This window comes from Bison bison, unplaced genomic scaffold (assembly GCF_000754665.1).
Source record: "Bison bison bison isolate TAMUID 2011002044 unplaced genomic scaffold, Bison_UMD1.0 scf7180017864200, whole genome shotgun sequence".
NCBI lineage: Eukaryota > Metazoa > Chordata > Mammalia > Artiodactyla > Bovidae > Bison > Bison bison.
Window position 1 is genome coordinate 4,598,789 of NW_011494772.1, and position 21,985 is coordinate 4,620,773.

The 21,985-nt window shown below is 37.6% G+C and overlaps 1 protein-coding gene across 1 annotated transcript in view; it reads right to left on the bottom strand.

Annotated features, from left to right (window-relative positions):
* Positions 1 to 21,985, bottom strand: part of ROBO2 (roundabout, axon guidance receptor, homolog 2 (Drosophila)) — a 657,579-nt gene that overhangs the window by 12,365 nt on the left and 623,229 nt on the right. The window contains exons 23-25 of the mRNA XM_010844340.1: positions 17,965 to 18,225; positions 13,162 to 13,367; positions 2,538 to 2,720 (exon numbers count right to left, since the gene is read on the bottom strand). Coding sequence (XP_010842642.1) covers positions 2,538 to 2,720; positions 13,162 to 13,367; positions 17,965 to 18,225 — 650 coding nt within the window. The remainder of the gene's footprint in view (positions 1 to 2,537; positions 2,721 to 13,161; positions 13,368 to 17,964; positions 18,226 to 21,985) is intronic.

Sequence of the window (21,985 nt, forward strand, 5' to 3'; positions counted from 1 at the left end):
CGAGATATAGAGAATGTTATTATAAGGCACTGATTCTGTCTTGTATTTCTGCTCTAAGACTAACTTCTAAAGCTGCCTGGAGATGTCATTTGAAGATACAAAATACTGGTCCATCTCCATAGAAAAAAATATGCCCTCTTGCATTTTTTTGGTCCAGTTTTTATAACCAATATACTACCCACTGAAAAATGCAAACAAATGAATATGAAACAAGTCCACCACCAATCAATATTCCTTGATTGTATTTTTATTTAACCTTGGCAATCTTAGTGATATTTTCATAGATATATGCAAATTTGTGCAGCTTTTATTCCTTAAAATTAAGAAAGCTTTATCTGAAGTGAATTATGTACTGTCTTGTTTAATCAAATTTCACCCTTGGAATCTTACGAACTTTCTTTGAGCACAGAGACATTTCCTGTAGTAATTACATTTTAAATTTTACATGAAAGGTCTGCTCAGACACATATATTAAATTGACCTTACCACCCATACACATACACAATGAATTCTACTTCTTTTAGCAGAAACTCAATAACATTAGTGTATAGTATAGGATAAATAGCAGTTTAAAATCACCTTGTAAAATCACCAAAGTGCAATAGGTGTTTTCTGATGAATAGTACTCTATCTGAGCAGACTCCAAATTCTTATTGAAAAATGAAATGTGCTATGTCCTTTTCTTGTAGCTTAGTGTAATATGTCGAGAAATACATTGTGGCAAAAGGTTAACTAATAAATTTTCAACATCTTAGGGTTTTAATAATATGTTTATTATGGCCTGAGAAGGTTTATGTACATATATTTATTTTCTTGTGCATGTTTTCATTTCATTAAAAATTATTGTATGTAGTTACGTTTTAAGTCAATGTGACATGATACTGCTTAATGTTTTATTAGCTATTAGCATACATGCAAGAAATGTACTTATGCCTTCTAATTTATTAGTTTCCTCTCACTTTCTACTGCTCTGCTTATAGCTATGCCACAAAAAGCACTCAGGCAACATAAAGTTTCTAACTTAGGCCTTATAAAGCAAGAAAACTCAAATAACTGTTACAGTACAACATATTTTAGCTCAGATGCTATCTGAAAAATAAACCTCTGCAATGCCTGGGGAATCTTCCTTACTTTGTAGATACCTAGTGCATACTCAAAAGAGATGGTGTAATGTTATATGGTGGTATAATTCAAAGAAAGTTCCCAAGACTCATTTTTATAACCTGAGAGTTTAGTGAAGGGTCAAAGTCATTTATCTTTACCTTACTATTTGAATACTATTAAAATGCATGTAGCATTTCATTAGTTTGTTTTGTAAGGCAGCTCAGTTTAATTCTTATACCAGAGTTTTCTGCTATGTGCATTTAAGACGTACACATAGTCATGTATTAATAACAGGATCATGCCAAAGCTATTTTGTTCAGTAAAACAAATGATTACAAAATTACTGATCTATTAATATAGTGAATCACATATTTATTTTCGAGTTAAAAATAAAAATCCTGTAAAATTACATAATTGGTCTTTTATATTATTATTATTTATTATTTTCAGAAACCCAAATTAAATTGTGCTACAGAAAAATACACAAGTAATCATCATTTTATTCAACTGGCAAATGCAGTGGGTCTATTTTTCATTAGCATCCTTTAAAACAAATAATAAATTATTGGATTAAAATCTTAACAGCCAAACAACTACTAGGACCATCAGCCATTTGAACTGTTAGACTGACAGCCTCAGACCCATTCCCCCCATGCTGAGAAAGCCTTCCCAGAAAATGCATTTGCAGAAAGAAACGGGGCAAAGGAAAGTAATGGAGATAAAAGCTGAATAATGTTAATCACTGGGTACATTATTGATTGTGTGAAAATTTTGCAAAGTGTGAGTTATTGAAAATTTAATGGCAATCTTAGTTGCAGCTTGGCTATAATAGAAGAAGGAAGCAGATTCCAGTTAATCAGTAGAGCTTAGAAGGGAAAGGGGAATAAAGGATGGAAAGCTGTGAAAGTTAAAAGTGAAAGTGAAAGTTGTGTCCTACTCTTTGTGACCCCATGGACTATACAGTCCATGGAATTCTCCAGGCAGGAATATTGGAGTGGGTAGCCTTTCCCCTCTCCAGGGGATCTTCCCAACCCAGGGATCAAATCCAGGTTTCCCACATTGCAGGAAGATTCTTTACCAGCTGAGCCACAAGGGAAGCCCAAGAATACTGGAGTGGGTAGCCTATCCCTTCTCCAGGGGAATCTTCCCAACCCAGGAATCGCACGAGGGTCTCCTGCATTGCAGGCAGATTCTTTACCAACTGAGCTATCCAGGAAGCCCTGGAAGGTGGTGAGTAGGAGCTTATTCTTGGCTCTGCAAGGGGAGTATCAGAAGAGAGTTCTGGTAATAACTGAGCATTCAGACTGTGTCCATGCAGATTAAAGAAAGCCCTGCAGTCAGACACACTGAGAAGAAAGAACAGGAGGTCAATAGCTCATTGTTCAAGGAAAAGATTCTCTCATGCAAAGAGTGTTGACTCAGAGTCTACCAACCTGTTCTTGTAAGGCTGGTTCCATCCAGCCTAAAACCAGCTTTATCTGCTGCTGCCACCAGTGCTTGTGCAAAACTGCCGCTGGCAAAGATGGAACCATCTGAGGAGCTACCTACGCTAGATCTATGACTAGAAAACTTACGATCCTCATCAGATGCAGAGCCCCATCCATTTACCATTGAACCTAAAAACAAATGTAGTTGTCTAGTGAGTCGTAGGTATTGAACAGCTCATCGGCTTGTACACACTCTACTAATGAACAAGTAGGATTCCTCCACTCCTCGCTCTTCCTGGAGGTAAACCTGGTTTCATCCAGATTTCTTCAGCCATGCGCAAACATCATCCACATTTTAAACATTTCCAGAAGAGAAGAATTAAGCTCACTTAAAACCTGCGTCTGTTTGCAACCCCTGAATAAGATGTTTCCTATGACTCCCTTCTGATGTTTTTCAAATTGCTACACAATTATTTTCTAAAAGAGAATTACTATGTATATTCTAAGGCCTAGAATTCAAAGAATAACACTTTTATTGAAATAAAGTATAGCATATTTAACGTCAACTTATCAAGAACTCAGTTGAACAAATAGCGTGAATATATTTTGAATTTAATGTAGACTAGTGATAATTTTAGTGAAATGTACACTTGCTTACTGCAGAAGGGCTAGAATTGTTTTCAGATTTTCAAATAAAAATTTGATTACTCAGGGAATAATAAAAACTAATAATAAACGTGCATGAATAATATCAGAACAAATAGAATATAACAAAATATTTCTTTTTGTAAAGTTCTTATTATTTTCAAAGCTCAGTATGATTTCTTTGTTTTGCAATTATTTAAAGAGCTCTAGTTTTCTCTTTAATACTAATCTCCATTTTAGAAAATTAAACATTATAAAGAAAACCACTGACATTAATATGGATTTTTCTACAAAGTGCAAAATGGCAACAGAGGGAAAGAATCATATCTTTATGTGTAAAGAGTTGCAAAACACAGGCTACTAAGAAATGATACTTAATTTTAGCAAGTCATTTACATTTGTATCCTTTTTTATAGACCAAAGCACACTGAGACCGTACTCAATTGCTTAATAAAATTAATATTACAATATTTCAGTTGATGTACAATTAATATATGATACAATAAAGATACCAAGTGTTGCTTATCCCAAATTTTTAAAAAGAGACTTAAGTGCCATAGTCTTAGTCTCTTTTATGTGAGTATGTATTTAATTTATTTAGAAATATTAACTAAGTTAATATTAGTTCATAGTATTAACTAATTAACTAAATTAGTTATTTACTAAATTAGTTAATATTAACTAATATTAACTTAGTTAATATTTCTAAATAAACCAAATACATATTCACATAAAAGAGACTAAGACTATGGCATTTAAGTGCCATAGATTTTTCCCCCTTTTTCTCTAACAGTTAAGAGACAACAGTATAATGTTGCCGTGATAAAGTCTTTGTACCTTTAGCTGAGGTGCCAGGATGCAATAACATGGGTTCATGCACTTTCAAGACTCAGAAAGCAGAAACCAGAGGGGTTAGAAGGATCAGAGAAGTTAAAAGGGTGTTAAGTGTAGAGTTTTGATTCTATTTGCCAAAAGCACGGAGATGCACTTTTTCCTTTCCAAACAAATTCCCTAGACACAGGCCACTGCAAGGAAGCCAAGATAACACCAGCAATAGAGCCTCCTCTGAGAGAACTGTTTCTGAGTTAATCATCACAAGTCAAGGACCAACAGCCTAAATTGAAAGGAGAAATGATGCAATCACCTTTGCAATATAATGCTAGAGTAGGTAAGAAAAAACCAAAGTGATTCAACCAGTGATCACAAAAGAACATGAAACCCTAGAACTGAGGATATTTTCAAAACATAGGAAAACTCAGTCCTGGTCCTTCCTATGTCCTATTTTCAGTATTTCTAAATGTCTGCTGAATATCTGCAAATAAATCTGTGCCAACTAACTGAAACTCACTCTCCAAACAACCATCTCCTTTTCTATATCTCCAGTTTCATTCCTGATTTCCTTCTGGTCCCTTCTACCTTCCTCATTGTTGTATGAATCATTCTTTTCTGAAACTTGATCACATAATTCTGTTTGTCCATTCAAAGCCTTACTTAGTTTGTCAATACATATAAACACCAACTGAGGTGTTTGAGATCCGTCAATACCCAGCACAGCTTACCTTTCCAGTCCTATCCCTCTAAAAGCCTGTGCCTCGTTACCTCTCCTGCTTTCTCTCATTCCTTTGACACATCTCTAGATTGCTACTAACTCTAGTGCCCACCGCCAAACTTTGAAGTCCAAATCATCTCTTTTACCCCCCTGATTCTACTTCATCTTCAACCCTGTCCTAAGAGACTCAATCTCTTTACCTCCTGCGTTCTTTAAACAGTGTGCATACAATAGCATATCGTTATCTCTGAAATGGAGCAGACTGTTTGGTCCTTGTCCCCCATGTCCTCTGCCTGCCTTTTGTCTGTGGAAAAACTTTAGCCATAGGATAAGTTTAATCAGAGAAATGAGAAAATGCAAAAACAAAGGAAAACAGACAAAGGAGATCAAATAGTAATAGTTTAGTCATTAAGCATATTCAAGGACATTTAGTTCCTTTCAAGGGCTATAGATAACATCCTGAGTCATATCCTGTGAGCTGTCTTATAGATTCTGAACCCCCAGAATCTATAACCCCCACAAAGTGAAGAAGTTCACTACCTGATGACCAGGCTGTAGTGAGGACATAAGCTGCCACAATTCTAAGAACTGGCCTCAAGAAATGGGAACCAACTGACCCTGGAACTGAAAAGTAACTTCTTAAAACAATCAAGATGATGCTGGTCAGACCACTAATGACCAATTTCAAGATGATTGTCAGAGCTGACTGAAACACATGCTGTTTCTGCATGTTGCGCCCTCCGACAGCCTATAAAAGGTCTTGCCCACTGATTATCAGCGGTGGGGAGTTGGCCTTTGGACAGGTGCCCACCTTCCTCTCCCCCAACCCTGCCATGCCAGTATGTAAAACAAAGCAAACCTTCCTTTCCACCAACCTGTCTTTTTACTGGCTTTCTGAGTGGCAAGCTGGACCCCACTTTTGATTACATCTCTACAAATTGGGCTTCCCAGGTGGTACAGTGGCAAATAATTTGCCTGCCAAAGTAGGAGATGCAAGAGAATCAGGTTCGATCCCTGGGTCAGGAAGATTCCCGTGGAGTAAGAAATGGCAACCCACTCCAGTATTCTTGCCTGGAAAATTCCTTGGACAGAGGAAATGGGGTGGCAAAGAGTCGGACATGACTGAGCAACTGAACACACGCTATAAACTAGAATTTGTTGCATATGTTTTCTCTTCCAGACAATGGAACTCTGGAGATCAGGAACTACTTGTTATGCATTTTAATACCTCATGTACAGAGACATTGCACAGTAAAAATTCAATAAACATTTGCATACTGCATTAAATGTCTTCAATAGTTTTATTATTCGGTATAAATTCATATGTGATTTTATTCCATGTGTAATTTCCTAGCCTTGGCCTTATGTTAGTTACAGCCAGAACATACAGTAACACCTAGAAAATTTATTAAATAAGGAGGATAAGGTCAGTCAACTCTTGTTGATGACTTGGACAATGAGAAAAAGTGATGTAATGAGTCCTTCATATGATGATTTCCACATACAAATCTGATTTACCCATGATGGAAAGTAGGAAACCTCATCACCCCAAACTAAAAAGGCGCCAGCGCCCTCAGCTTAGTATAGCTGAGTTTGCCTTCAAAACGGAGGGCAAGAAGCAAACAAATAAACAGAAGGTTATTGTTACCATCTTTCTAAATTCCATGTATATGCAGAAGAAAAATTTTTCTGTCCCTCTTTGTTCCTCTGTTTTTTTGAGATATGGAGTATATATGATACATGCATATATATGTATATACCCATGATATATGGAATGGGTACATTGTTGCAAATATGTTTAAAGAAAATTGGCAATATATTATGAATAAAAAAGTATATTATATATATTGCATTCCCTCCATATTGTAAAATTGTTAAAATTTAACGATTACTAATGTCACCTCTCTGTCGCCACCATTCTTTCTTTAGATTTAAATAGCAAAGATTATCTGAGGATTTATGTAAACTATTACCAAAAAGAAAAAGGACAATGATTATAAGAAAAGAAAAACAGTGATTCATCAATTAGAAAGTAAGCCATTTTTACTAGTGAAAGTCCACGCATTGCAACAAAGACCCTCTGCAGACAAAAAAAGAGAGAGAGAAAAGTAAGCCCTTTTTTTTACAATTGGTTTTCTTTCATAAGTAAATATAACCATGAAAATTGAAACCAACACTAGGTAAAACAGCTAAGGTAGAGATTCTTCATAAATTACAAGCGATCCATACCAATCTGACATGTTATAGCCCCAAACATAATCAATACATATTTAAACATCTAATGAAAAATGAATCTGTGTCACATAGCCAGATTTATTTGTGTTTGCATCTTCCATCTTTCCAAATTTCTCAGGTTTCAAAATTGCTGAAAGCCAAAAAAAAACTCTCAAATGTATTCAAGCTGTTAAAGAAGAACTGCCGATAGGACATTAAGTTGTTGCTCAAATGTTACTGAGCAGTAAAATACCATGATAGAGTGGCATCTTGCTGGGTCTCCATTACATCTTCAGCACTAAAATTAATTTATGATCAGTCATCAATTCATTTACATGTCATTTTGTGCTAAATCCTTCCTTGCTGATAGATGCTTATCCTTAGACCCATTAAGCTAAAGTGTATGCTTTATAATATGACCCTGCTAATTGTTGCATTACCATTTTTATGAGATACAAAAACTGGCTGTCCCCCATTTTTTTTAGGAAATATTTAATCCATGAATTCTTCCTATTTAGTACAATATATCTATCTGTTAAACACAATCTTCAGCTCTGAGTGTCTTTGAACACATCAATCCAAATACTGACCTCTGCCTAGATGTAGAAAAACATGTCTAATATTTAGAAGCTCTTTCACTCAAATGTATTGAATAATGCAATAATTCACCTACATTCCTCAGAGAAAGGAATGTATAATATAGACAGAAAGCAAAATAAGAAATTAAAAATATCTCTTCCTTGGGACCTATGACATCTGCTCATTTGATCTACTCAGATAAAAGTGGAATATATGATATTCCTCTTTTATCTATTAACTTTTGAAGTCTGTGTTTAATTTCTTTTTAACTACATCAGAGCTGTGGAGACTGTCTAAGAAAGTTATTTAATGATTTTTAGCATTCCCTCTGAAATTTCCCATTGTGAAAATATGTCCCTTAAGTTTTTGCAACAAAAGCAAAGCATCAGGTCATGCTTTTAAGTGGTCAGTTCTTTAAAAGCTGTGTGGTTGAGTAAGGCGGTGGGGCTGCGAGGTTTTGTTTTCAAAATAATCTGCTTTGAGACTTGCAGCAAAAATCTCCAGCGACATAAACTACAGTAAGTATAGAACCCTGATTTCCTTTCGACCAACTTATTTATGTAGGGTCTAGCCGTTAAGGAAAGTTTTATTCAAGTCACATCATAGTACTCACTCTCACTCTTATTTTTGTGATCACTGAAGCGGTTAGAATCTTGGCTTCACATTCAGGACATTTTTCTCCTGCCCCTTCTCTTATTGTCTTTTGTTTCTTTATTCCTGTGGTAGAGTCATTAAATACAGGGAACACTCACCCTTGACTCCCACCACGGAAGTAAAAAAACCAAAAATGTGTATTAAAGGCTTCTCCTATCCTGCTGTCCCAAAGTGGTGGGTTTGGCATTTAGACAGAACTAGTACAAGCTTTGGAGAAGGCAATGGCATCCCACTCCAGTGTTCTTGCCTGGAGAATCCCAGGGACAGAGGAGCCTGGTGGGCTGCAGTCTATGGGGTCATCACGAGATGGACATGACTGAGCGACTTCACTTTCACTTTTCACTTTTATGCTTTGGAGAAGGAAATGGCAACCCACTCCAGTGTTCTTGCCTGGAGAATCCCAGGGACAGGGGAGCCTGGTGGGCTGCTGTCTCTGGGGTCGCACAGAGTTGGACATGACTGATGCGACTTAGCAGTACAAGCATATTCCTGAAGACTGAAACAATCCTGTATGTTTATTTCTAGGCAAAAAAAGAGTGTGATGTGCTGTAATCAAAACATTTTTCTACTTTACTAAAACCAAATAGGTTTAAACTGAAAGTTAAAAGAAAATAATAAAAATGTGATTCCCTACAAAAAGTGGTGATGAGTTGAATTTTGTTAGCTTGAGTCAGTATAACTGAATATAGAACTAAATGTGAGAAAAACAAATAATAAAAGTTACATCTAAAAACTATAATTTTTGATCTTAAGTTTATAGGGGGTAAAAATTGTTTCCAGAGATAAAATAATACACTGTATTTGTATAAATATATATTTATTCATATATGTATACATGCACAGAAAGCGAGAGAGGAGACCAGGAAATCACTTTCCTCTTGAGATCATGATAATTTGTCTTTATTTATTTATTTTTTTGAGGGGCACTAATTTTGTAATTTATTTGAATTCTTATCACTTTTGTCTTTTTCTTCCCCTGCCCTGGGAAAAGGCATTTTCTTTTTTTTGGGGGGGATGACCTGGAGGGATGGTACGGGGAGGGAGGTGGGAGTGGGGTTCAGGATGGGGAACACGTGTACGCCTGTGATGGATTCATGTTGATGTGTGGCAGAACCAACACAATATTGTAAAGTAAATAGCCTCCTAAAAAATAAAAAAGCAAAAAAAAAAAAGATAATTTGTCTTTAGAGTAAAGCTGATTGATTTTGAATATTTTTCTGCCATTTATCAGGTGGGTGAGCTTAAAAAAAGTCTTTAAACCCCTCTGTGCCTCAATTTCCTTATCTATAAAGTGAGAATAAATAAAGGATTATGACAATTAAGTGAGTTAATATATGGTAAAACCTTAGAACAGGGATCAGTGGACTTTTTCTATAAGGTGTGTGTGTATGCTAAGTCGCTTCAGTCATGTCTGACTCTGTACAACCTTATGATCTGTAGCCCGCCAGGCTCCTCTGTCCATGGGATTCCCCAGGCAAGAATACTGAGTGGATTGCCATGCCCTCCTCCAGGGCATCTTCCTGACCCCGGGATGGAACCCATGTCTTTTACATCTCCTGCACTGGCAGGCAGGTTCATTACCACTAGTGACACCTGGGAAGTGTTTCTATAAGGTGCTCAAGTCAAGGATTAATCTCTCAGTCATGTCCTAGATACTAAATATTTTAGGCTTTGCTGTCTTCCTCATATGTTTTTTTCTTGTTTACTTAAAACCCTTTTAAAATGTAAGAAAGTTTCTTAGCTCACAAAGCCACTCATACCAAAAACCGCCAACTGTTCAGAAGAGTGCCCTGCACATACTAAGGGTCGTGTATGTGCAAGTTGCTATTATTACTATTATTATCAAACCTAAATTTCTAGCCAAGCAGTTGGAAGGAATAGATTTTCAATAAATATTTGCTGTGGAAGTAAATAAATAACAGATTTTCAAATATATTTTCCATTTCTGAGTATTATGAACTGAATGATAACATCCCCCTAAAATTCATGTTGAAGCTTTAACCCATAATGTTATGGCATTTTGAGGTGGAGCCTTCCGGAGATATTTAAGTTTAGATCAGGTCATGAGGGTGAGGTCATCATGGTATGACTAGGGACCTTAGCAAGCTCTCCTGCCATGTGAGGACATAGCGAGAAGATGGCTTCCTGCAGGAAAAGGGCTCGCGCCAGAAACCCAGCCTGCCTGTATCTTGATCTTGGACTTCCCAGCTTTCCAATATTTGCTGTTTAAGCCATCTAGTCTATGATATTTTGTTATAACAAACCAACCAGACTAAGACACCAAAATTATGAGCTATAGAATTACTGATATTTTCCTCTCTTCTTGGCTTTTTCCATCCATGAACCATTATTTCAAACTTTTTAGAGTCCCTCATAAATTCGTTGTTAAGAAAATATCTGAAAATAATATACTTATTTCTTTACAAATATAGGCTCTGTGCCTGGCTAACCACTGATGTTCCTTAATGTGGCAGCTGTTGGAATATAACATATTTCAGAAGTAAAATTATAAATAATTTTACATATAGGCTAATTACTAGCCCATCTCTGTGTTATCATTGGACTTTCCTTTCCGTTGGCTTTAACATTTAAAGACTGGAACATAATTGTTAGTTCTAGTTCACAAAAAAATGGTCATTATGCTTATGAAAATGAAAATAGAGAATTTAGATGAAAGAAATGATTTACTCACACCACACAGAAATTTAGAACTCAAAGTGACTGACGGTAAAATCAGAATCCTCTCTGTGGGCACTTACCATCTTAAAAACATAAAAACCCAATGGAAATAGTTTCTGTTTTATTGCCCACCTCATTTAGCACCATTAAGCTAGCCTTGAGTGTCTGAAGAAAACATAAACACGTTAGAGCAATAGTCATTAGCATGATGATTTCTACAGCATTTGGTCTGTACATACATTCATCTCAGGGCCATCCCCATGTGCACACGTATGTGTATACACATGCTCTGCTACACTCACAATCCTACTTATGCTCATATACACACTCCTACATAGACACACACACACACTTTACACATATTCACAAACCCTACCTAGATTTTCAGACACACACACACTTCTGTACACACGCATCTTTTTTTTTAAATGTACTTTTATTTTTAACATATTTACTTAAATTACAATTTAATGTTAGAGAGCAGATGAAATCTTTGATCATACCTTCCCCACAAAGTTACTGTAAAGCCAAAAAAAAAAGGAAAGAAAAGAGTTCCTACTTGGCTTCTTTGGTGAAGAGTGCAACTTCTTTTACTAAGGAGAAAGATTATTCATAGGATAAATTTATCATGAATACATATCTAAACACACTGAGGGTTTTACATGTGGTAGTAATTAAACAGTGACTTCAAGTAGGAAAATAAAAGTTTTTCTTAGCAATAAAAGCTTCCATTTGAAATGAACGTTATATTAGCTTCAAGGGGAAATTCAGACTGTTTTTAACCACAGTCACATTGGATAGCAAAACATATTAGTAGGTGAGCATGTAGAAGTTCAAAATGACATTCTCCTGATTTATAGATATATTTATCCACTTCGACACTATATTTAATAAAAGAACTACATAGGCTATGGCTGACTTTTATCATTGCAATGTTTTTACTGCATTCCTAACTGAGAAGAGTTCAGTATCATTACTGAGATATGCAAAAATATGCAGAATTTTACCCTGAAGGAGATTATGCTAGAAATTCAGGCAAAGGGGCTTAACATAATATTGCACTATTAAGTTAGCTCTCTGCATTCAACGATTTAAACTTTTGCTCTGCCACCTTCAGCTGGATCTGGATTTCAAATCACAGGAGTTCTTAAATCTTAATTAGCTCAGCAAGCAGACAGCCCTCAGGTAAAAAAGAAAAGCTGAAAAGTGGAGGCTTGTGCATTACATTGTGTAATTCAGGAAGTCACGCAGGGAAAACATGTAGGTACCCATGCTTCTTCATCACTGTCATAAGGTAGTCCCCACCAGTTTTTCTGAACTGTAACATGCAGTGTAAAATCGGTGCGAATTAAGAAGCTGTTGGAATAAAAATGAATTAAATGGAACTGTGGTAAAAGGCCTCCTAGAATGAAGGGTGTCATGAAGGTAAATACAGAAATGGGTAGGCTTACTGAAGAACCCAATGATATACAGAGGCAAGCATTTATAGTAGGTATGTCTTTATAGCCAGGTAAAAGGCCCCGTGTGTGTGTATCAAAGAATGGACATTTACTTGACTAAAAGGACCAAACTTTTACTTTTCTCTATAGTCACCGTGAAAACACTAGGATTTAAGTTTTTTTTTTCAATACCATTTGATAAATTTACATCCTTGGATATAGGATGCAATCCTGGGATCATCCTAGGGGAATACCAGTTGCAGCCTTACACTTGGTGAAGGAGGCCAGAGAAAGGCAAAGGGGTAAACTTCAAAAATAACTGTATTTCTTGGAAGAGCAGCAATTATTGGATCAACAATATGAAATGCATAAATTTATAGTTTATCTTGCTTTCCATCTTCCCCACTCTAAAAATAATACCTGTGCAACCTTTAAGAGGCTTATTCTGAAGACTTGGTTATTTTCATCAGTGAATGATTTTACAGAGTGAAATACTAAGAAGCGTTTTAAGATTGTATTCTCTTCATACATTGCTCCTGATATACAAAATATATCATTTCTAAACGTCAAGGTTTTTATGTAATAGACTTGGTTCCCCAGTAGAATGAACTTTTCATGAAAGCCGTGTATATAATTGAGTTTTCTTTCATGTCTTTAAAGCTTTTTAAAATTCATGAATTTTCTTATCATTTTGCAGCAAAGCAAAAGTATTTCCAAATCCTTTTTGAATTTTGTGTTTAATATTAACATATTAAAAATGTCACCGAAATAGATGGAGTGGAATAAATCTTACATAAGAAAGTATTTGATTTTCGAGGCATTTTTCATGTGACAAATGGGTCAGTTATTCCTATAAAATCAGTTCCGTTACCTGTCACAGAGCTCTCTAGATTGTCCGTACTGGATCCAGGTGTCTGCTCTAGCGCTCGCAGGGGTCTGGGGATTTCTAAAGCTTCCTCTTCATCATCAGCATCGTCGTCTGGAACATCTGTTTCTAAATCGGAAATCAAGGCTCCAGACATGTAACCTAACGGTGGAACTGGGGGCTGCGGAGGTTGATTATTGCTTTGAACATGCCTGGGATTCAAATGGGAAGAAAAAAAAGAAGAATGGATTAGCATTCCACAAAATTGTAATTAGAATTAAACAGCATGCGATGGTAACTCATTTTGTCTTCTCACTTTCCTTTAACTAATTTTGGAGCTTACTGTGCTGTTTTTACATTTCAGCAGAGACAATGAGCTATGCCTATATGACTTGCCAAAACCATAACAACAATATATATCAGCACATTCTTCTATGGGTATTTATGGGATGATACACAGAGAAAAAGCACAGTCCCAGCATTTTTTTTGTTGTTGTTCAAATAAATCACACAAGAGAAAAGGAATATTCATCACAAATATTTATTTAAATCTGATTTTTTTTGTTTTTGTCCAAAAAGAACATAATTATGTTCCCGGTTTCCTGTAGAAGTTCTACTAAGCCTGTGTAACCCATGTCACCTGCTGACCCTTATGAAGAAAAGACATCACATGAAAACCGAATGCAAACACCCTCTCCCTCCAACCAGCCCATTCCCTGCTCTACCAGGCTTTCTTCCTGCATGATCTTCCAAGAATCAGGCTGGCAGTTGTTTCCACTTTAATCTAGTGTAGGGGAGGAATGGCTACTTTGTATCCTGGCTACTGATTTTTGCATCTGTTTTACCCTGCTGCTGCAGTTAAGTCGCTTCAGTTGGGACTGACCCTGTGCGTCCCTATGGACTGTAGCTGGCCAGGCTCCTCTGTCCATGGGATTCTCCAGGCAAGAATACTAGAGTGGGTTGTCATGCCCTCCCCCAGGGGATCTTCCCAACCCAGGGATGGAACCCACATCTTTTATGTCTCCTGCATTGGCAGGCAGGTTCTTTACCACTACTGTCACCTGGGAAGCCCCATCAAAGTCTCAAATACCTCAAAGGCAGAAGGTACCTCAAAGGCACCTTAGTGCTGTGCATTTAGAACATCAGGTGTGCCAAACAAACCAGCTGCAACAAGTGGGTAACTCTAATCCTAACCTTGTGAAGTAGACAGAATTTGTATTACCATCTCTCCTTCAGAATTTAAAAAATTAGTTCAAATTTAAGGGACTTAAGTTTCAACTAACATGGCTAGCAAAATGCAGAGCTGGACCCTAGAGTCCGCTTGGCTTGTTTTGTGATTACTAGGAGTTTTTTCCTAAACTATAAAATGCTGAAGGAAAGCAAGCCTGTTATTCGTTACTGTCATTAAAGAGGGAATATGGCATATGTTTAGACAACTTTTCTTTTTTTGGCCTTGATACAAGTTGCTTAAAAGACCACCAGTGGCAAGTCCTTGCTGTTCCAGCAGTTTGGACTCAGCATTTTCACTGCTGAGGGCCTGAGTTCAATCCCTGGTCAGGGAGCTAAGATCCCGCAAGCTATGGGGAATAGCCAAAAAAAAAAAAAAAAGAAAGAAAAAAGCATTCAAGACCACTGCAATTAAGGGTATGTAATATTTATAAGTGTGTTGCGCACTTCATGGGTCAATTTGAACAGAGTCCTTGGAGGGAAAGCCCAGAATTATTATTTGAAAATATTCCTCCTGTGACGTCCTGTGCAGCCCAGATGGAGGCACTGCCATTTCGGTAGGGTAAGCTGCTGTGCGAGCACATGGAACCTTCTGTCCATGAGATCCTTGGACCTCCTATATGGGGAGTCAGTGTGACATTCGGTGGCATGGTTGGACTGAACGGAAGCACACTCAGAGAGAGAAGCAGTCAGCTCTGTGGATACCTGGGACAGGTGGAGATGAACTGTTCACTCCTTCAGCAAGGGACTATGGAGCACTCACCAAGAGTGGAAAGACAACTCAGACAACTGAGCAGTGAACAACTCCAGGTGAAAACCCATGCCATCTGAATAGTAACAGCTATGGAGTGGCTGGATACTAAGTACTATACAAGTATAAACTTACTGCTGCTGCTACTGCTAAGTCGCTTCCTAAGTCGCTTCTGTCGAGTCCGACTCTATGTGACCCCATAGACGGCAGCCCGCCAGGCTCTCCCCTCCCTGGGATTCTCTAGCCAAGAACACTGGAGTGGGTTGCCATTTCCTTCTCCAATGCATGAAAGTGAAAAGTGAAAGGGAAGTCACTCAGTCATGCCTGACTCTTAGTGACCCCATGGACTGCAGCCCACCAGGCTCCTCCCTCCATGGGATTTTCCAGGGAACAGTACTGGAGTGGGGTGCCATCGCCTTCTCTAATAAACTCACTACTTCTTCCAAAAACTAAGATGTGAAATAAAGAATTTGACCTTGCCCAAAGGGAACTGAAACATCTGCCCTGAACTCCTAAGAGGTAATCTCTAAGCTCTAGAATGTCCCATCTGATAAAATGTCTTTGTTTACCTGGAGGCTGGAGGCTCTTCCAGAAAGTCTAACAATATGACCTATGTATGATGGGGACTTGGAGTCATACAATATCAGCTCCACCCGCAGGAAGGGTCAGAAATTGGATCAGCCATGCTGATAGTCAACCACATTTGGGAGTTCAGTTCAGTTCAGTTCAGCCACTCAGTCGTGTCCGACTCTGTGACCCCATGAATTACAGCACGCCAGGCCTCCCCGTCCATCACCAACTCCTGGAGTTCATTTGGGAGACAGACCCCCAGTAAAGACTCTGAAACTCAAGGCTCATGTGAACTTCCCTGGTTGACAATACTCCACCCATATTGTCACGCTGGGACATTATCCTTTCCACGACTAACCTGGGAAAGGACCAACAGGAAACCTGACTTTGGAATTTCCTAGTGTTTCCCATGCATTTCTTCTCTTGGCTGATTTTAATTTATATCTTTTCATTATAATAAACTATAACTTTGGAAATTATAGTTTTCAGTGAGTTCTGTGGCTCCTGCTAGTGAATTCTTAAACCTGGGGATAATCTTGGGGACTCTCCAACCTTGTACATAACGTTAGAAGTGAGGGTGGTCTTGGAGGGACCGCTCTCTCAGTTTGTGGATGAGTCAGTTACTATGAATTATCATTGCCATTTACAAATGGAGGACTGAAGCACAGAAGTGTTAAGCAAGTTGCCTGTTGTCACGAAGCTAGTAAGGAGTGGCCATGATCCAACCTTGGCTGACACTAGTCAAATGCCAGACCAGCAATCAGAATGTGGGGTGAGGGCTATACATCCAGGTTTTCCAGATGATTCCAAATTCAGGCCGAGTTGACAACCCCTGAGCTAGAATCTGTGCTTTAAATGATTAAGCTTCAGGGTTTCATTTAATTAACCTGAAGGAAATTCTTTGTCTCTTAAAGCAGCTGGCTTCAGCTTTAATAGTATTTTATAAAGCAGGCTGATGAAAAATAATACTTTTTAAGAGTAAATTGTCTTTGACCTTTGAAAAAACATCTGATGATTGAGAAAACGTTCAAGAACTTCTGGTTCTAAGAACCTATGTTTGTAATAAGCTTTAAGTGATATTCTGGGTTTTAGTATCTCTTTGTATATTTAGTTATATATTTAGAAAAAAATAGTTAACACTTAGAATAAGATTTATCTCATTATGAGCTTATCTCAGTAACTAAAACTATTGAAAAAGAAGCTAATGGTATTTTGTGAAAATTTAACTTCAAACACAGGACACAAATCAATGAGTGTGTACATAATCAGAGGTATGTCACTGAGATAATCAGATGTCACTGAGATTTCATTTTCAAGAGTCAAACTCATATGTTACTATTTGGGAAAAGGGAGAGTAAATAAAAAATAATTGTACAAAATTGTGAGAGTTGATCCCACTATTCTTGCATTTTCATAGGATACATAAGTAGACAGTCATCTATATCTTATGAAAGTTTACAAATCTATTAGGAAAACAAGGAATTTGTATTTGTAAGACATTACTCTAAGGGCTTCCTAGGTGGAGCAAGTGATAAAGAATCTGCCTGCCAAGGCAGGAGACAGAAGAGACACGGGTTCCATCTCTAGGTTGGGAAGATCTTCTGGAGTAGGCAACCCACTCCAGTATTCTTGTCTGGAAAATTCCATGGACAGAACAGCCCCGAGGGCTACAGTCCATGGGGCCACAAAGAGTCGGACATGAGTAACTGAACAGATACACTCACACAGTGTATTCTAAGGGCTTTCTAGGGATGCATGTACTGTACTAATTTTGTTGCTTTTTTCTGTCTAATTTAATTCAACCCAGAAAAGGTCTTTTAATAACTGACACTGACCATATGTGATTTGCAGAAGCTTACATTTACATATTCACAACCACATACAGAACTAATCACAGGCACTTTGAAGACTCTAAAAAGAGTCCTTCATTATGATGCTGGAAGTGAGTTCAAGAAGAAGCTAATTGAAGCTAACTGTACATTAAAAAAGATTCTGGCGTAGCCAAAAGCACTTGAGCCTGAAATTCTGCAGATCCTGAATTCTTGCTCCAGTTCACTCTAATCAGTTGTGTGACTCTGGTCAAATTATTTAACATTTATTCAGTCAATTTCCTTATGGAGATGATTACAGAGTTGTACCAAAGCATTTCTAACTCCAGCTGCAGAGTTCAGTGAGACTCTCTAGTGAATTTAATGTTCAAGAACGCTTCCCCTCTATGTGTGTTGAAAGCATGGGTCCCCTGAACTGATAAGGACAATTACCATGTTTGCTTTGCTATATCAAACTGATAGGCCCTTGTCAACTCGTCCAGGTGAGCTTGCAGCATGGGCTGCATCTCTTCCCGTGGGGAGGGAGTCAGAGTTGCCGTGGACTGCTGGCCAAAGGAAATAGCAGGGGAAGAAGCCACGCCTCGGACAGGAGGTGTTGGGACACGATCGTCATCTTCTTCCAGTTCATCCTCCATACCCTGGTGTAAGTAAGTTTGAACTGGTAATGGTGGGCACCAGCTATCACTGTCATAGCTGAAATTAAATGAAAAAAAAAGAGAATGCATCACACATAGGCATTCACACACAGGCACACTGGCCATGAATGGCAACCACAGGAACATCTAAGATGTTCTCTCAGTTTACTTCTGCCTGATTTCTTGTTGTTGGCACTATTATAGTAAATCACCTATAGTAAATTATTAGATATTATCTTAATTTCTAACCATATGTACATCTGTTATCTCAAAATCTCAATTTATTCTTTAAAGGTCTTATTAGCTAATTGTTACCCCACAGTTACAAAAGGCAATCATTTCCCAACAAAGGTATTCACTTGAAAAAAAATTGCTAATTATGGGCAATTAATGAACTTGGTGCTTGGAGATTTAACTACTTTCTTCTCTTGTGCATCCTTGTACACCAAAAGAATATGCCAATATTTATCTAAGAAGTTTGATAATTTTATTTACTCAGTCTAGGTCCATGCCAACCTTCCATTCCATGTGACATGTCAATCATTAAGACTTTGTGCTACAAAATACATTCAGTAACTTTTCAACTATCCTAATTTTCTTAATTTTTTCATTAGAAACTGATGTCATGTATCTCAACATCTGAAATCTATAAAACAGAAGTTGAAAACCTAATCCTATAAAATATATATTAAAAAGAAAAATAACAATTTTAAAATATACCATGTTTTAGGGATTCTGGCTGGGGAATATGGAAAATCAACCCAAAATGTTTTAATTGTGACACAAAATCAGCAGCATTTCTGTTACACCTTACCCATAGTGCTATTATTTTCATATATCAGACAGATCTCAATGTACTTTAAAAAGAACACTTAAGGGTAAAATAAGAAATTTTATTTTATACTTATATCTAATAAAAATAATATTAGATGGAACTGTTCTATAAAGTCAACCTCTACAATATCTCCCAAGTCTATATTCTACACTTCACCTCTACGCCCATGATCATAAATCAGTCTCCTTCTGATGTGAACCAGTCCATTAGATTTCCTGGCTCCTGGGGTGTCATTTTCATCCCTTCCATTCTACCTTCCATATAGGCAACTGGATTACATTTCTAAAATCTTCATTCACATCACACCTATGTTTAAATTATTCAGTGATATTGCTCATGTAAGAAAAGTTCAAACTCATTAGCGGGGATTAAAAGACACTTCCCCATCTCATGAGCCTATTATTTTAGTTTAATTTCCCATTATTTTCCAACACCAGCCTACTCAATAATTTTTTCAAATCTCTGGGTCTGTATATAACTAATCTCAAATCATCTGACTGTGAGTTCCTGCTTCTCCTTCAAGGTTCAATTCAAATGTCTTTAGTTCTGTGAGCCTTCTCTGTCCCCATCATAAGGAACTGATTACAACTTGATAATACTTAGACTGTGCAATCTCCATATTATACTGAAATTATTTGTTTCATGTCTCTTTTCCCCCACCTATTTTGTGAGATCCTAACTCAAGAACTTCATAATTCTCAACTTTGCATTTCCAGCACCTACTACTGTATCCAGCATATAGAAGATTATCTAGGTTAAAGAAATCCAAAATAGAATGAATATTACAAATGTATATATCTAGTCTTGATGTCCCTTACAAACCAGTAATTAGTAAATGTCCAGATGATTTTTGAATAGCTTTACTCGAGTGTCTTCCTACTTATCCTGTTTGAAAATGTATTTATCAAGAAACTATGCATGGATGCTTTATTTATAATTGCTGAAAACCTGGAAGCAACAAAGATATCTTTCAAGAGGTGAATGAATATATAACTCATGGCATATCCAGATAGTGGAATATTATTCAGTGCTAAAAAGAAATGTACTATTAAGCCATGCACAGTAAGACATGGAAGAAAATTAAATGCATATTATCAAGTGAAAGAAGTAAATCAGAAACGACTATATACTTTATGATTCCAACTATATGATATTTTAGAAAAAGCAAAACTATGAAGACAGTAAAAAGATCAGTGGTTGCCAGAGGTCAAGGGGAGGGAGGGGTAAACAGACTGGGCACAGAGGGTTTTTACGACAGTGAGTCTATGCTGCACCATACTGCAATGATGGTACACATGCTGTTACACCTTCATCCAACTGTTCTTTGTACATCTGCACACGGAGTGTACAACACCAAGAGTGAACTGTAACATAAACCATGACTGTTGGGTGATAATTACGTGGCAATAGAGTTTTATCAGTTTACCAAATGTACCACTTTGGTAGGAGATGTTGATACTGGCAAAGGCTGTGAATGTATGGGGACAGAGGGAACTGGAAAATTATGTATTTTTTTGCTCAGTTTTGCTGCTAAACTAAAACAGATCTAAACAGTAAAGTCTAGAAAACTCCTGAATTTATCATCCTTTTGTTTGACAATCATCTGTCAGGCAACTGGATCTTTTTATAGAGCATACAATCCAGTGGGGCAGGCTGATAAGAAGCAAATAACCAAAGATACCAAGTGTTGAAGGAAGAGAGCAGGGAGGGTGAAACCAGCATGGGGGCTGGGCAGGGCTATGCTGACCATCAGAAATGGAGATACTCTAAGAAACAGCTGAGTGGGCCCAGAGGAAGGGAAAATATAAAGTATTCAAAACACTCAGTTTTCTAACTGGTAAGGATTGGCAAGTAAAGGTTGGTTATAGATGAGGTGGGTTGTGCTAGATCACGAAGTGCTTCATCAGCCCTGAGAAAGAGCTTGGAATTTTGCCTATGGGTGATGGACAGTCACTGAGAGGTTTTATACAGAGTGTGATGACATTCTGATTTTCAGTTTTCATCTCTTGTTGAGGGTATCTAAATAATCTTCTACCTCAATGAGTTGCAGACTGAAGACATTGTTTCAGAAGCCCTATACAGTGTGATAGGAATATCTCTTCTGAAATGTCTTTTACATTTTAGTATCAGGCACACTTTAATACGTGTTACAAATAAAATTTTTGTATATTAGAAAATATCATTGGTTACATTCATATTCTCATTTCTTTGATTATATAAGTGCAATATGACCTGAAAAAATAAACTGCTCTAAAATGATGGCATTAAAAAAAAATTTTATATACTGGAGATCACAGATTTCATTCAAAGAAGAGAATCTGTAGTGTAAAAGTTTCACAACTTTCTATCCCAGTACCCTGCTTATTTAACTTATATGCACAGTGCCTGCTAAGTCACTTCAGTCATGTCTGACTCTGTGCGACCCCATAGACGCCAGCCGACCAGGCTCCCCCGTCCCTGGGATCCTCCAGGTAAGAACACTGGAGTGGGTTACCATTTCCTTCTCCAATGCATGAAAGTGAAAAGTGAAAGTGAAGTCGCTCAGTCGTGTCCGACTCCTAGTGACGCCATAGACTGCAGCCTACCAGGCTCCTCGGCCCATGGGATTCTCCAGGCAAGAGTACTGGAGTGGGGTGCCACTGCCTTCTCCATATATGCACAGTACATGATGTGAAATGCCAGGCTGGATGAAGCACAAGCTGGAAACAAGATTGCCAGGAGAAATATCAATAACCTCAGATATGCAGATGACAACACACTTATGGCAGAAAGTGAAGAAGAACTAAAGAGCCTCTTGATGAAAGTGAAAGAGGAGAGTGAAAAAGTTGGCTTAAAACTCAACATTCTGAAAACTAAGATCAAGGCATCCAGTCCCATTGCTGCTGCTGCTAAGTCGCTTCAGTCGTGTCCGACTCTGTGCGACCCCATAGACAGCAGCCCACGAGGCTCCCCCATCCCTGGGATTCTCCAGGCAAGAACACTG